Source organism: Sapajus apella, unplaced genomic scaffold (genome assembly GCF_009761245.1).
Source record: "Sapajus apella isolate SASKATOON/1434 unplaced genomic scaffold, GSC_monkey_1.0 scaffold70, whole genome shotgun sequence".
Classification (NCBI taxonomy): Eukaryota; Metazoa; Chordata; class Mammalia; order Primates; family Cebidae; genus Sapajus; species Sapajus apella.
The window spans coordinates 10,775,479-10,791,724 of record NW_022437010.1 but is presented as its reverse complement, the minus strand read 5'-3'; the positions used below and the strand labels follow the sequence as shown (position 1 = coordinate 10,791,724).

Sequence of the window (16,246 nt, the reverse complement as noted above, 5' to 3'; positions counted from 1 at the left end):
GACATTCCCAGGAACAGCCTTATGGTTCCCAGGACCCCTGCTAGGGGACTGGATGCTCTCTCACACACCTCCATTTTCTTAACTTGCTCATTCTCAGAGCATTTATTTACATTGAACATATGATTTTGGAGGTTAGTGATGAGGTCTACGTAAAATTTCCTTAGTAGAATTCACTCATGTATGGCAAAATAGTATAAAAGTAATAAAGACCAGAAGCACTTCATCTAGCTTGGCTAGTTTCAGGTGCAGCTCTTCATGAATACCCAAATACTAGCCAGCCTTACCATACCAGGGAAGTGCTCATCTGCTCTGACATCACATTCAGAAATCCTGTCTGATGCAATGTTTGCTCCGACAATGTAACACAGAGGGAGGTGTTCAGTAACCTATTTCCGTAACTCACTGGTCTGGAGGAAGTGCAATCAGGTGAGAGGGGAAGAGATCTGGACACCCACTAGTCCCACTCCTACGCAGGATATGGAGGATGCAGGTCTGTCCCCTGGCTTCTCTGAGACACCTTTGTCACATGCGAAATAGATCTAAAGTCTTCCACAGAACTAGACAGTTTCTCAGATTTCTTCCACAATTAAAATGTCACAATTATGAGGGGATGCTCAAAAGAAATTCCAAATACTATTTAGTAGGCCTTCCCCATATTACCTTACATTTATGTTACATATAATTAAGACAATAACAAAACATCCACCGAGGTTGCTCATCAACAACAGTTATAGATTACAGAAAAGATTTGTGAGTATTCCCAGCAAACTTCTAATTAAGGCAAATATTTTATATAAACAAATGCACACATACCCATACATAGATATAATGACAATGCCCGTAGATGTAAATGTAGATATGTATATATTAAAGTTAACATGTGTGCAATGACAAACATAAAGAAATGATCACAAACAGAAAAATGCCGAAGTGCAAACTGGGCAAAGCACATTCTCTTTCACTAATGGCAATTCTTCTTGCATTCGAGGAAATGTTCTGTCTTCGTCTATGCCACATTTCATTTATCATTTGCCTATGCACTGACTATCAGTTCAAAGGGAATAGTATTGATGCACTTAGAAAGATACGGGAGAAATTAAACTTTCTGAATTTGGTGTTGGAGTATTTCATATTTGAAAAGTATTAATATTTTAGGTAATGATAACAGTATTTTGGCTACAGTTTTTAAAAAGAATCCTTATTTCTAAAAACTACATACTGAATCAATTATGGATAAAACGATGTGATCTGTTTTAGAATAATCAAGGGTGAGGAAGAGGAGAGAAAGAGGTAAAACTGGCTATGAGCTGATAAAATGAGATTGGCTATGAGGTAGTAACTGCTGAAGTCAGGGTGAATACATGGGGTATTGTTACATTATCCTTTCTGCTTTTAAATACATGTGGGATTCTCCAAAATATAATAGTGAAAATTGCTTCTGACCTAAGTTCAATAAACCACCCCAATTTTCTGGTTAAAAGACTCATGTGCTAGAATTACCGAGATTTAGATCAGCAATGTTTGCTGAAAATGACAGCGAGAACAGTTAAGCATGTTCTGAATATCAAAAGAAAAAAAATCAAATATGGCCTATGAATTTAAGACATTTATGTTGTATTGTCATTAAAACTGTAAAGTTCAAAGAGTTGCAAGGAATTGTTTCCACTTTCTAATGAAAAGATGATGTAATGAAAGTCACCTGAGGCACTGCTCCCATTTCATGTACATTCTTTCCATTATTTTCCAAGTGATGACAAGGTGGGTAACACGCTTGCTCAGAGTAAGTGAGTTACATAAAAGCTCTTGTCATCTTCTCGTTTTTCCAAAATGCTGATTTTAAGCCGTTAGAGTGAATATAGATAGCAACAAATTAAGATGTCAGGAAACGAAGGATGAAGGTGTGTTTCCCTCTATCTCTGAGAAATATTCAGACCTTTGGTGATGTAATATTGGTTATCAGATATATGAGATAAAGATATGATGAGACATATCAAATTTTCTGGAATTTTTCCAATTTCAAAAAGTCCGTATGTTGTCTTCATAAATTACACACATATTCCAGAAATTCAAATGTTTTAATACAAATTATGCATTCAGATTGTTTCCAGAAAGAATATGTGGTCATCGCCACCTTTGCTGCAGACCAGTGACATTTGCTGAGCACCTACAAAGTGTCGGGAACGCTTCTCCACAGATATCTAGAGAACTATCGTCATTTAGGTTCAACTGAAATTTCACCTTTTCTAGGAAACTTCCCTGGACTTCCCCTCAACCAGACTGCACCCTCCTGTCATACATTTTCAGAAGATTCTTTACTCCCCACTTCCTCACACTCGTCACAATTCCAACTGAACATATACTATCTATGTGATTTTTTTAGATGATGTGACTCTCACTAGACCACAAGCTCCAAGAAGCCGGCTTGCACTGCACTTCCTGCTCCTGGCACAGCATCCAGCACCCTAGTGATCAGCCCTGGCTGCACCTGAATCTCCTGGGAGCTTGAAAACGCCTACGCCTGGACTCCACCTCAAGAGACTAGAATGTGCTTGGCACGGAGGGAGGGGCTAAGGCCAGGAATTGATAACTGGTTGTTAAAAAGCCTCAGTGGACTCTAGTGGGCCTTCAAGGTTGAGAGCTCTGTTGAACAGAGTAGACTCAGAAACTATTAGTTGAATCAAAAGAGAAATAAATATGTAAGACTCTCTAAATATTTCAAAGACTACAGACTGTGCGTAACATTTGCTGTTTTTACTTGCTAAAAATATAAAATAATTAATGACATTAATGGGGATGTTGATATGGCCTCAGCAAAGAGATATTTGGGTTTTCTTAAATATCAAGCATAGAAAAAACCAGAATCACAGTTGGAAAGTACGCAAACCCAAGCCAACTAATTCACGACAAAACTATGCTAGAAATAAACAATGGCAACCCTCCATTGTACTTCCTTCTATGCCAAGATGGTTCTCCTGTAATAGCCCCTGATCTTTCCAGGGACCTGATAAGAACCACTACTCCTTACGTCATCCCGTTAGGGGCTCAGGCCACCAACCCTGCATTTGCCAGGGTCACCCCCAACAGCCTAAGTGCAATTGTAAGGACACTTCTCTTTCATCTTCTGCTTCGTCTTAGCGATTCTGCTGACCACTCCCTTCTGTGTTTCCCTCCCGCCATGACCGCCCCTTGTTTGTCTCCTTTGCAGGCTTCTCTTCTTCTACCAGCCCCTTAAACATCAGTTGTCAAGACTCTTTCCTGGGTTTGCTTCTTTTTTCATCATCTTGGGTGAATGCACGAGCTCTCAGGGACCACCTATATGCCCACTATGCTCATCTCTCAGTCTCTAAATCCAACTACTTCCCTCTCTACTTACATGTCAGACAACCCCAAGTCACGCTGTCCAGACAAAGAGGTGGAATCATTTTTCTCCCCTACGTTCCCTAACTCAATGGCACCATCACCCTAACTGGCTGCCAGTCAGGCATCTGGAAATCACTGCTCATCCCTTCCTCCTCTTCATTTGCCCATCACTCTGTCCTATCAATTCTATTTCCTGAAAGCCCCTGGAGTCCAAGCTCTTCTTCACACTCCCACCACCTGCACACAAGGCTGGATGCCTGTCTCCTTGCCAGCTTCGCTGCTCTGGGCTTGCTCCCTCTCAGCCACCTACCATGGGTGGCCAGAGTCATCCTCTTTTCAAAAGTAACTCTGACCTTGTCTTCCCCCACCCCACCAACCCTCACTTAAAATCCGTCAACGACTTCCTGTCACACTTGGGATGAAGTCCGAACCTGTCACAGTTGCCAAGAAAGTTCGGCTCCTCACTCCACCTCCACGCTCTAAGTTCCAGCCACACAGGATTCTGAGGCCTTCTCATGCTTGAAAGCTGTGCATATTCTCTCTTCCTGGAACAGTCTTAAATGCTTTCCTCCTCTATTTCAAGAGATGTCACTTCCTTCATATCTCAGAATGTCACTCCCCTGACCTCAAAACCCTGGATCAGAGGCTACTCCTAAGCACTCCAATGTCACACAGAACTTCCCCAGTCATAGGAAGCAGCACATAACATAGCTGGCAGGTTACCCGTCTCCCCTACTATGTTGTGAGCTTGCATGAGCCAGGCCCTTGTCTGTTGTACTAACTATTGTCACTTTAGCACCTAACGGTGTCTGAAGCGTAGCAGGCATTCAATATACTCAATATTCTTCAAATGATAGTATGCAAACAAAAGCCAATTAGCCTGCATGCAAATAGCCCTTTGACTTCTTTCTCCCAGCTTCCCTCAGGGATCTACACAGGTAGTCCCTTTCTCAGGCTGAGCTGGCTAGTAAGCTACTTCTCATCCTTCCAGTTCTAATATTGAGGCCTTTCTGAGACATTCCCATACCGGCCATCTACAGCCTTCTCCTGAGTTACTCCCTTTTGGAACATGCTGTTTTTTTTCTTTTCATCACCTGTCCCAGTATTTGATTTCGTTGATTACATGTTCATCGGCTTTCCCTTCCTCTAGTAGTAACTCCGGGAGACAGTGGCTATGTCTCACTAGCACTGGGTGCAGTGCCTGGTGCAGAGCAGGACTTAACATACTCCTGATGAAACAATGCCCCGACTGACAGTTACCAAAGACCAACGTCACTTCCTCAGGATCATGCTGCCTGCCTCGAAATGTCAACTGCTCCCTGATGCAAACCTCTGTCAACACTACCCATCAACTACAAAAACAGACATAGTAAAAGAGTCATCCCTTTTCTTTAGCATAATGCTAACCAGTGGCCAAAAAATCCGCAAAACAAAACAAAAAAACAGATACCAAGAAAGTTAGGTAGTCATTCCCTTCATCATTAAACATTCCCAAAATGTATTAAAATGACATGAAGGAATCACATAATACAATGGAAGAGAAATCCTTGCCTTTTAGGTCTTTCACGTAGCCCTCTTTGCAATTGTGCATGAGCTGAAGGATCCACTTGTGTTGGGCTCCAATGCATTGCCATGCAGGGTCACCAGGGGCATGAAGGTCAGACAAGTACCTGAAAAAGCAAGTCCAAGGTTGAGCAAGCAGGCTTCATCACTTAGAAATGAGGCCAAAGGGAAACGCTAGGATATTTTACAATCATTACTTTTTAAAGGCTAGCCAAAATTGTATCAATTAGTCTTGTCCTCTGTCAAATATTAGTCTTTAATATTTAGTTCTCAATTAAGTATATTCGAATTTCTTGGCTGGGTGAGGTGGCTCCTGCCTGTAATCCCAGCACTTTGGGAAGCTGAGGTGGGTGGATCACCTGAGGTCAGGAGTTCGAGACCAGCCTGGCCAACATGGTAAAACCTCATCTCTACTAAAAATACAAAAATTAGCCGGGTGTATTGGTGTGTACCAGTAAACCCAGCTACTTGGGCGGCTGAGGCAGAATTGCTTGAATCCAGGAGGCAGAAGTTGCAGTGAGCTGAGATCTCACAATTTCATTCCAACCTGGGCGACAAAGAAAGATGCCATCTCAAAAGAAACAAACAAACAAACAATTTTTTTAAAAAAAGAGTAGAGCTTAAAAATAACTTTTCATATAATTAATAAATGATAAAACTATTAAAACTATCAGCGCTTTGTAAAAAGACAAGGACAATTTGTAGTGATTCTATCTACCTGATGAGCACTTTTCTTTATATTTATGTTTAGTTCACAGAGTTCTTGTGCTTAGTTCAGAGTCATATTAAACACAGGTGGGAGCCAGCAAATGCTGGGCAAAAACTTTGGAAAATTCAGTTTTTAAATTCCTTTCTAATGTGAAATATGGCCACGAGATGGCAGTAAAGCACTGCTTTCTAAAGCTAAATGAGGGTTAACTGAACTGTGAAGAGATTTGGTGACAACACTCACCTCTAAAGTCTACACTTATGACTAAGAGAATATTTCTCTAGAAAATATAGTATAGTTCAGTGTTTTTCTTAGTTTCTAAATAGTTCTTAAAATATTTCGACTATTTGTATATAATACACCCAAACCCACAGAGACCATTTGAATATATTTCAATTGAAAAATTTCTGTCAAATATTATTTAAGATTTGGCCATCAGCCCTCACAAAAATATATAAATGTAGCAAGCTAAATCCAATTAAATCAACTCCAAAAGCATGTCCAAATGAATTTACTGTCTTAAAACTGTTGTTAAGCCATATTCTGTCCCTTGTCTCTGGGTTAGAGGTTTTTGTTCAGTGGTAAATCGTCATCAATAGCTCCAAGCTGACCTCGAGCCAGACCTCAATTTCTCAGGGGTGCGCCCATGCTTCCAGCCCATTCTACCAGTAGCAAGATGTGCTACTCAGATATCTCAATCAGCAGCCAATCAGAGGAGAAACAAATCCACTTTGTAATATGTTAGCAACAAATAAAATGCTGAGAACACTGACATCACACTTACGAGCTATCCCCATGGACCCTGACCTTCCTAGCTGATGGGGAGGGCCTGGGTGCTGTGGAGAGCCAGGTGTTCAGGCATCTGCGGAGGGGACACACTCAGGCTGCCCAGAGGTGGCCGAGAGCTGCCATCTCCTCAGGATGTGTCTCTGTGCTGAGAAAGCGGCAGGTCAACTAGAAGGAAGAGCTTTACTCAGATTAAGAAGTCACCCAGGACTCCTCCTCATAAACGAGAAGAAAACTACAATGTAATAAGTGACATTTGGCCTGGCATAGGGGATTCATTTCAGATTCCAAAATCCAATCTGATTCTCTCTCTCACACAAGGCTTTCCTCTTTTATTACCTGAATGATAAATATAACAAAGAATATGTTGTGTCATTTATTCCCAAAGAACGTGATTCTATGCTTTCTTGCTGCGGATAATGCATTTCAGCGTTCTCCCTTAACAGGCTTGTTCTGCCTCCCAACACCTCTGCTATGCTTTCACCTAACACTTTCACTCCCGCAGCCCGCAGATTCGGTATTAGTAATAAAATATAGGGACATTCCTTTAGGGATGCTGTTCCTTTTAATGTTTAAGTTATTGAATAGGGACATAGACTATGCATTACAAGGGTTCTTTCTCCAGAATACAGCAAGAGGAATCAATAAGCTTTGCTTAGTAACCTTTAACATTATACACCTCTTTTAAATGTTGACTGTGTCCTTACAAAATTAGTAACAAAAGACTTTTTTCTATTATTTTATTAATGGTTATTAACGTAAAGGAGTTTATAAGAGTTTTACAAAGCAAGATAAAGTTGTTCTCTTAGAAATTCTAGACTCAGTTCAAAGTATGACAACTTGTGCTAGGCTCTTCAAATAAGTTTCTTGTTTTCTTTTGGTATGCAGCTAAAAATAAGCAGTTTCATTTCAAAGCTCTTTGTTTAGAATATGATACATGTTATTGCCATTTCTTTTAAAACTGCATATTAAGAACACTTTTTTAAAGGCTTTTTAGATTAAAAAGCAATGTAAAGAATGTTGATTATGATGAACACAGGCTCAGTGTTTTAAAATTTAAAAATTAAGGAAATTTTTGTCATATTAGGATAAGATCACACCGCTATGGAAAGAAATATGCAGAGTTTTGCTTCCTGTCAGCATCAAGACAGAATAAGGAGAGGAAAGAGAACCGGGACGGTTGAAATTAGATAAAATACTCAACAATACTAGAAAAAATCGTGAACAATAGTAAGACAATATATTGGTAATCTGATTTTCACTTCTACCATGCATAACTTGGACTATATAAGAAAACTAATACATTTTTGTTCATGATAAAGCTATCTCTAGTCCTACCTGGTGTTCATAAATGTCAAAGTCCAACAGATATTTGGCCCAGTTCTCATCTTATTCTATTTCTTAGTGACTAAAAATTTAATTTAAAAAAGGTAACAATTGCTCAGTGTCTTCTCAAAGCATCATAAATAAAACAACCATTAAAAAATACATAAAACTATTGTTGACTTGTTTATATTTCTGCTCTTTTGCCTTTAAGATGACATGAGAAAAGGCAGTTAAAAGGCTACTTAAAAGAATCTTTTTTGCCACCACCACCTTTTAAAGGATATCCAGTAAGTTAAATAGTCATAACAACTACACATGAGTTATCCCCATAGACGGTAACTCACAACATAAAGAATTTGCACATTCAATAATATTTAACACATTACTGGGCAGGTTTAAAATAACAAGTGTAAACCGGTGACAAATACACAAAAGCATACACAGTGAAGGAGCAAAGCGGAAAACAGCAGCCTCAGGACGTCTGACACTACCCAGCTGCATGTCCTGGACACAACGCTCAACCTCCCTGGAACTCCGTAGCTTTCTAGGTAGAAATGATGCAGTTGGATAACTAAAGTGTGGTTTATTTCCAGGTTTAAATTTCTAGGAGTCTGCAAACCAGGAAAATCCCCCATCCACATTCTTTCTTATGGAGGCAGCTTACAGAGAAGCAAAGGTAGGCTCTAAAGCCACACAAACAAGCCTCCTTGTCACTGTGTGTGCTGGGCAAGCTTCAGCGTCTTCACCTGTACAATGGGCACCACACAAGCATCCTTTCATGGTGGTGATCAGGATTAGAGAGGACTTGCAGAACACATCCTGCCCAGTGCCTGAGCTCGCAGCACACGTGCAGAGGTGGCAGCACGCAATCACACAGCCCTCTCTTTATCCCACTGCCAGTGCCTCTGCTTGCTTCCTCCTGGGCAATACTAGTGTGCTGCCAGTGACGACGGCTCATACTCCTGCTGTACGCCTTATAGATCCTTTCCCTGTTCACAACTGCACACACAGCAGCTTTCAGGCCAAATCCTCTCTCCAAGACAGTCTTTTCTTTTCAGAGACAGGATCTTGCTGTCACCCAGACTCTAGTGCAGTGGCATGATCACACCTCACTGCAGCCTCAAACCCCTGGGCTCAAGAGATCCTACTGCCTCAGTCTCCTGAGTAGCTGGGACAACAGGCATGCATCCCCACATCTGGTTAATTTTTGATGTTTTGTAGAGACAAGGTTTCACTATGTTGCCCAGGCTAGTCTAGATTTTCCTGGTTTGCAGACTCTTAGACTCAAGCAATCCTTCTGCCTTGGCCTCCCAAAGTGATGGAATCACAGGTGTGAGCCACCGTGCCAGTTCCTGAGACATTATTTTCAAAGGTCACATGGGGACCACAGCTAAATTCATAAATATATTGTCTATCATTTTATAACCACTGAATATTCAATAAACTTCACGAATTCAATAGGAAAACCATTAAATTTGTAAAATAACTTGTTCTGAGAACAAAGGCCATACTCAAAAAATCCCAGCAGAAAATGAAATTAATATTTGTAATACAGATATAAAAAACCTAAACTTTATATGCTTTGTCTCCAAATCCTGACATAAACTACATGCATATAAAATTTACTGACGACATTTTATGTGCTGGGTACTGTATTAAATGCTTAAATGTATTTCTGATTATCTTTGCAACTATCCTGAGACGCATATTTGATTACCATGTCAATTTTATAGATGAAGAAACTAAAAAACAGAACTCAAGTTAGTTGCCCAAAGTTAACAGCTAGTCCCATAATGTATACCAGTTTTCTCTAAGTCCTTCTCTTCATATCCTGTGAAATATCCTCTTAACATTACTGTAATTTCTTTTTTTAAGTATGCTCGCTTAGCGACTTTTATTTCTCTATCACTGACACTGAAGGCTTGGAAATCAAACAGCTATTCAAGGCTAAAACCTTGCAGGACTTACTCTAAACAACAACGCGTTCTTGTGGCATAATGCATTTCCTATCCAGTGTGTGACAGTATTCTGCTTTAAGCCACACAGGGAGCCCCTATTTCACAGAATGTGGGTACCCATACCATCCCACTAGGTGAGGTAACCCTTGCTCAGCAGGAGGAAGAGGTAACTAAGCAATGAGGCTACTTTTCCTTTCCCCCAAATGGCAGTTTTCTTAAAAAGTAACTCCATAACTATTCCCAAGGCCATTAGAATTCAGAAGAATTTTGGTATCCTATTCCAGGTACCCCTAAATTTCTGCTATTTGTCTTTACCTTCACCAGTTCATCAATCTCCTAAGGTCCCTCAAATAAGCCTTAAGGGTTACATGATACATCCAGTACCAAAGAGATATACGTGATTCCACAAAATTTTTGCAGATGATTTACCTTATGTAACGTTTTTGGTCATGTAAGGTTGATGGTGTCTCAAGCAATTTATCCAGAAGTAATTCTCTTAAAGCTTCAATCCTTGTTTCTACTTCAGCATAATCTATTTAAAAAGAAAAGAATATGCAAGATTTACAGAATGGAAATTTAAAATCAAATTTCAGAAAGCAGAATAGTAGTTGCTTTTGTGGGGTGGAGGCAGATTAAGATAGAGGCATCAGGGCCCTGCCTAGAATGATCAGAACACTATCTCCGGCGTAGGTTACAAGGGTGTATGCATTTGTCGCAACTCACGGACCTCTAACAGGTAACATTTCACTGAATGTACATTTGACCACAATAAAAAAAAAAAAAATAGTTTTCTGACCTTACAGATTTCATTTTTAAATTTAATAAGGCCCTGTGATATTTCTCCTGGTAGATAAGGCTTTAACCAAAGAGCATTTTAAACTTTTATATTTTTCTGTAACTCTGGCATTAAAAATAATTTCAAAAGTTGTTGGGTTTCCTTTAAATGTGGTTAGAATTCATAAGTCTGTTGGTCTCTCTGAAGACGGAAGATTAAAATGTAGGTTTCCATCTCTACAAAATACTTGTCATTGATTCTTTCCAGTAAACTAAGACTTTTTAATAGCATTACGACTAACAAATGGCAAAGAACGCCCCAGACTAATCTATCATTGTGGTTGTTCATTTTCACTACATATCAAACAAGGAAAGTCATACTGTTATTTCTGAAGTAATTGTTTTGTATTTAAAAAAGAGCCCCATATAAACAAAAACTAAAACTCATATAACATTCTTTGCGGAACACATTCCACATTCTTCCTATAAAAGGAAAGTAGAAAATCTAAAAGTAATAAACAAATCTTACATTTCTTGAAAACTTGCACCTCCGTTTTCCCAAATAGTGACTTGGCCTTTTCATAATCATTAATAACCACATCATAATCACCCTTTAAAATAAAGAAACATTTTGAAAACTGTCAGTAATGCAAAATGGAGACATTGGGTTAATATAAAAAACATTTTTAAAAATCTTAAAAATATATGACATCTATAACATCTATACATAAATAAATATGGACTCTACCTTTTGAATATTCCTTTCAATATTTAGAGGAAGGTTGAAAAGAAACTTAAATCGCTGAAGCACATTGAGTGCATTTCTAGTGGAATCTGCCTTGTCTTTCCGACCTAATACTTCTTGAAACAATGTGTCCGCAGTATTACTTGCTCCTGTTTTAAAGGGAGGAAAGGAGACTTAGAAGAAAGCTGATTTTAATCAGAAAATGTGTAACTGGGCACTAGAAACAAAATGTTAAGACTGTTAGTATAGCTTTACATTAAAACTCAATAGAAGGTTTTTAAGGTTAGCTATATCGGAGATCTTTTATGGTTTGCTAAAATAAAATTTCCATTTTGCCTAAGTCTTTTCATATGTTAAGAATGGTATCCAATATAAAAACAAACATATTTACCATGCCCAAATAAATTTTCTAATGTGAACCTACATTTATTTTCATTAGTCTTCTAAATTTTGTAGCAATTGTGGGCTCCTAGGTTATTCAGAACTTTATACAATGGAGAAAAACACACAGATATCCATGTGTGTGCATACACATGTACATGAGCTAAATTCTGTGGACTCAGTATCTGCATATGGGATAATAAACAAAACAAGAAAAATCATTCTCAGAAAAGTTGCACAAAAGAAATATTTAAAACTAATTCTATTTTTTGGCAGAATTATCTCTACATAGCAAGCAAAGAAAATTACGTAAGTAATTTACAAATAATAAACGTCAAGGCAGCATCATGAATGTTTCTTCAATCAGCTAATTCTTATAAAAGTGTACATGAACTGCACATTTCCTAAGTCTTTTTTATTTTTACCCAGAAGACCCCAAACTATATGAATCACTGTAATGAAAGAGTACCTTTATCTAAGTCAAAATTTGCTGTGTACAAAAATAGTTTTGTAACTTGTGAATTAGTTTTAATTAGTCACAACGAAAGGAGAGAAAAAAGATAAACTGTTTTCAGTTGTTTGATCACTGCTTGTAAAAAGTTTCTACATTATCTGGTCTAGTGACTATACTTTAAGCAAAGATGAAAAAATTGCCTCAGTCTCACTGGGTGGCTCGCATGCCATATTCTCTAGTGCACACTGTGGGTGGCCTGATCCTGTTAAAAGTCGTCTTTGTAACATGATTGTTTTATCTAAATAATGTTTAAATTCTGTTGAAATTTTAAAGGCCTGATATAAAAACTTTGCTTTGTCAAGATAACTGTTTTCACCACACGCTATTTAATGTAGAATATTACATTTCTATTATAAGATGAGAAAAAATATATTCCCTTCTTGCCACCACACCACATAATGGAGGCTAAATTAATATTTGAAATCTGATTAGAGTTAAAACATTTTTTCGTCAAAGAAAATTATTTTCAAGTATTTATCATTTAAAAAACAAAAACTTCATGAATTGAGGCTCATAAATGAATAGATATGTAAAGGGGACTGAATATTTTTGAAAGGTTAATTACTTATATGTTAGGTTTGGATGTTAAATAACCAAGCAACTTTTTTTTTTTTAATTTTTTACTTGTCTTTAGTATAATGAAATTTGGGGCAAAAAGTAAGTGAGTTCAAAATTAGGTTTTTCTCCTTTTATTTTTAAAGGGGTAAAACGTTATCAACTATTAATTTTAACTCCTCTGAAAAGTATGAAAACAAGCACAGCAAGAAAACCTACTTATAGGTAAATAAAATATAGACATATAGAAAAATTTATATGCAGAAATTAAAACTATAAAATTTCAAGTTTATGTATGCCAAAATATATGTACTTATATGTGGAGAATTTTAATTTATGCAAATACTTGAGAAATTATGTTATGAGATTATAATTTTTAGAGATAACATCTGTCTATACATTATTATTCTGTTGTAAATTCACAATAAAAGTTCCTAATTCTGATTATTAGATAATATATTCAGTAATAAAATACATGAGAGCAGTGAAACCAACATTTGTGCAAATAGACAAAAATCACCAGCAGCTCACAAAATGCATTTTATGTCTTTCTTCTCTAGGGCTACTAATAAGAAAATAAATCTATTAAAGAAAAGGGATGCTCTTCGTATGTGAGGCTGATGTCACAGATAATGCCACCAAGAAGGCGTCAATAAAGGTCATCCTGTAAAAATCCCCATGTGCTAATCCACACACATTCTCACACCAAGAACACCCAATTTTAAGGAAGCTGGTGGGGTCTGAATATTAATGTACAACCTGGAACAAGTCTAACTGGAGTGGATGGCTATGACTTTGGCCTCATAGGCTACAGAACAAAACTTCATCTACATTCGCCAGCCTTGGCCACACCAAGGTCTGGAAATTGGTCCTTTCTCATCACCCAAAGATGATCTCCAACACTAGTGAGCTTGGACAATGACTCTCACTGTCTCAGTCACACAGGAACTGCAAGAACTAACAGCAATGCTGTTATTAAAACAGTGTGGCTGCCGCCAGTGTAGTCAGGTAATTTTCCTACAGTACAAGATGGAAAGTCCAGGTAGCATTACACATCAATCAGTGGAACTCATACCTGCCCAATGATCTTACATCCTAGAACAATGGAAAAAACATTTTTATATGTGCAGGAACTCCGGTCGTCTAGAAAACCTAATCCTGTAATTCTAATGGTGTCTTCTAATTTCAAGCATGTTTATTTAAAGTAAATATTATGCTTTCTCTTATTTCAAAGTGACCATTTGGTCCCTTCCTTGGTACTGACACTTGAGACAAATCACAGAAGTGACTTCTAATCTGTGCTCTCCTCTTGATGGGAACTGGGGAGGTCAGAGGCAGGATAGAAGTAACACCCCCTCACCAGCTGCTCCACCCACCATAGCACAATCTATCCCAGGAATAAGCAAGTTTAATGAGATTAGGTAATGAAACATTAGTGCTCCTGGAAAATTAGGGTAACTCTAAAATGTACAAACTCACAGCAAAACCAGGACTACAAAGAGACCTAACTACCTCAATTTCAACAGACCAGAAAATTACTAGATAGCTGCTGGCTATACCATAACAATGCTTCATGGACAGTATCGTTAACAGTACCATGCCTGATACTCTGTGTGGAGTATACGGAACTGGAAATGAGGAAAGAGCTGACGTCAGCACATACACCTCTCAAGTGCAACAGTCAGCATCTCTTCACATTCAAGTTGAGTTGGCAGCTTGAAACCAACCCCAATGGGAGTATTTACACCTTGGTGGTTGGGAAATGCTAACGTTAGGATTAATTTTCTTTCCTTCTTTTCTTTCTTTCATTGTTTTGAATGCCTGTTGTGAAATATTTGCCAGGCAGCCACTGAGTAAATGTCAGTTTCTTTTCCACATCCTGGCTCTTCTGGATATTCCCTAGTCTTCCAAACCCTTAGCTTTCTTCTTTCATTTTGCACATAGTACTTGGGTTAAACCATTCAATCCTGTTTGTTCAACTACCATCTTTATGCTGGTGACTCCCAAATCTGTTTCAAGACGTGTCTGCGAACTTAAAACCAATCTTTAAAAATATTGTCACTAAATATACACTAATGACAGCTAATAATGATATGGAGTACTGATGTTATGCTAGGGTGGTTCTAAAACCGTCATGTGTGTTAATTCACCTGCACATGCTTATGTCCCTGTAAGGCAGGCACTGTTTTTACCCCAGTTTTATGTTGCGTGCAACTGAGATACAGAGGTCATTCAACTTGCCCAGTGTGACACAGTGGGGACATAGTGACAGTCACACAGGCAAGATCTCTGTCAGCATGACCCTCAGGAATCTCAAATTCAACATGCTGTAAGTTGAACTGAATGTTCTCATCTCTATGCCTCTCCTCATGCCCCAAACATGCTCCTTCATCCATCTGAGGCCAGACATCTGGAAGTGACCGGTGACTACTTCCTTTTCCTTATGTCACATATCAAACCTTCCCTGCCCCTTAACCTTTCTCACCTGCCACTCTCTCTACCTTCACTAGCAGCCATGTCACCCTTACATTACTTGATTCCATTGCTACACATGTTACAGCTTACATGGCTTAACAGGACCACCATCCACTTCTGGTTGCTCTCTCTTCTTGACTCCGGCGTACTCCCTTCTCATCCATTCTCTCTACAGATGGCAGATAACTCTTTAAAAATCTCCCGTTGTTCCTTATTTAAGCTCCTTCAATGGCTTCAGGATAAAGACAGATTCCACACTACCACACAGCGAGTTGGTCATGGGCAGATCCCGTCTACCTGCGGTCGCACCTCTATCTGCACACAGCCACACTGGCCCCTGCTTCCTGGGTGGCAGCCCATCTCCTCTCAGGACTCAGTGCTTCCCTGTCACACGACGGCCCTGGTGGGACGCACCTGCATCCCTCCACTCAGCTGCCCACCGCCAACCTCTGCTTGTCTACTTCCTGCTTCTCTCTTAGGGCTCCTGGAACCCTCCCATGGTATTCTCTGCACTCAACTTTTTGGCTTGCTGCCCCTTTTGTGGGCTCTAGCCACACCTGAGGACTCCCACCAGAGCAGAATTATCACACCATCATTTGATCACCTGAATATGTGTCTGAATTTTGATTCGGTTGTAATCTGTAGAAGTAAAGCACAAATTTTATTTTTCTATCCCTAGGATAAAACAAACATGTGCTCAATAAACGCTTACAGAGGAAGGACTAATAATTGCTCTCTGAATCAATGATCAGTATTCTTACCACTAAGAGAGGTAGTACAACACCCCATGGGCAGGCCTTGCTTTGCACAGCATGCAAGACTGTGATAATGGCTGTGCAAGCTAAAACCCAGCATGACGATCTAACAATCAATGGGAAAATTACATTTGTTCTGTGATACCCAAAAATTCTGCTGAAACATTAAAAACTCACTTATTGTTGGTTATGAATGAATAACATTTTTAAAGTATAACTAATATGTAATATATAATTTAAAACATCAGAAACAAAAAAACATCAGAAACATTTAAAATTAGTTATATTTCTAAACTTATCAGTAGTGTTTACCTTATTTTTTGTTGTAAAGTTTACAGTATGTTA

General features: G+C 38.7%; 1 protein-coding gene across 4 annotated transcripts in view; it reads right to left on the bottom strand.

Moving 5' to 3' along the window:
• Positions 1 to 16,246, bottom strand: part of EXOC2 (exocyst complex component 2) — a 209,617-nt gene that overhangs the window by 107,320 nt on the left and 86,051 nt on the right. For all 4 annotated transcript variants that reach the window (XM_032250109.1, XM_032250111.1, XM_032250112.1 and 1 more), the window contains 4 exons: positions 11,225 to 11,370; positions 11,006 to 11,087; positions 10,132 to 10,234; positions 4,912 to 5,030 (listed from right to left, as the gene is read on the bottom strand). In XM_032250109.1, coding sequence (XP_032106000.1) covers positions 4,912 to 5,030; positions 10,132 to 10,234; positions 11,006 to 11,087; positions 11,225 to 11,370 — 450 coding nt within the window. The remainder of the gene's footprint in view (positions 1 to 4,911; positions 5,031 to 10,131; positions 10,235 to 11,005; positions 11,088 to 11,224; positions 11,371 to 16,246) is intronic.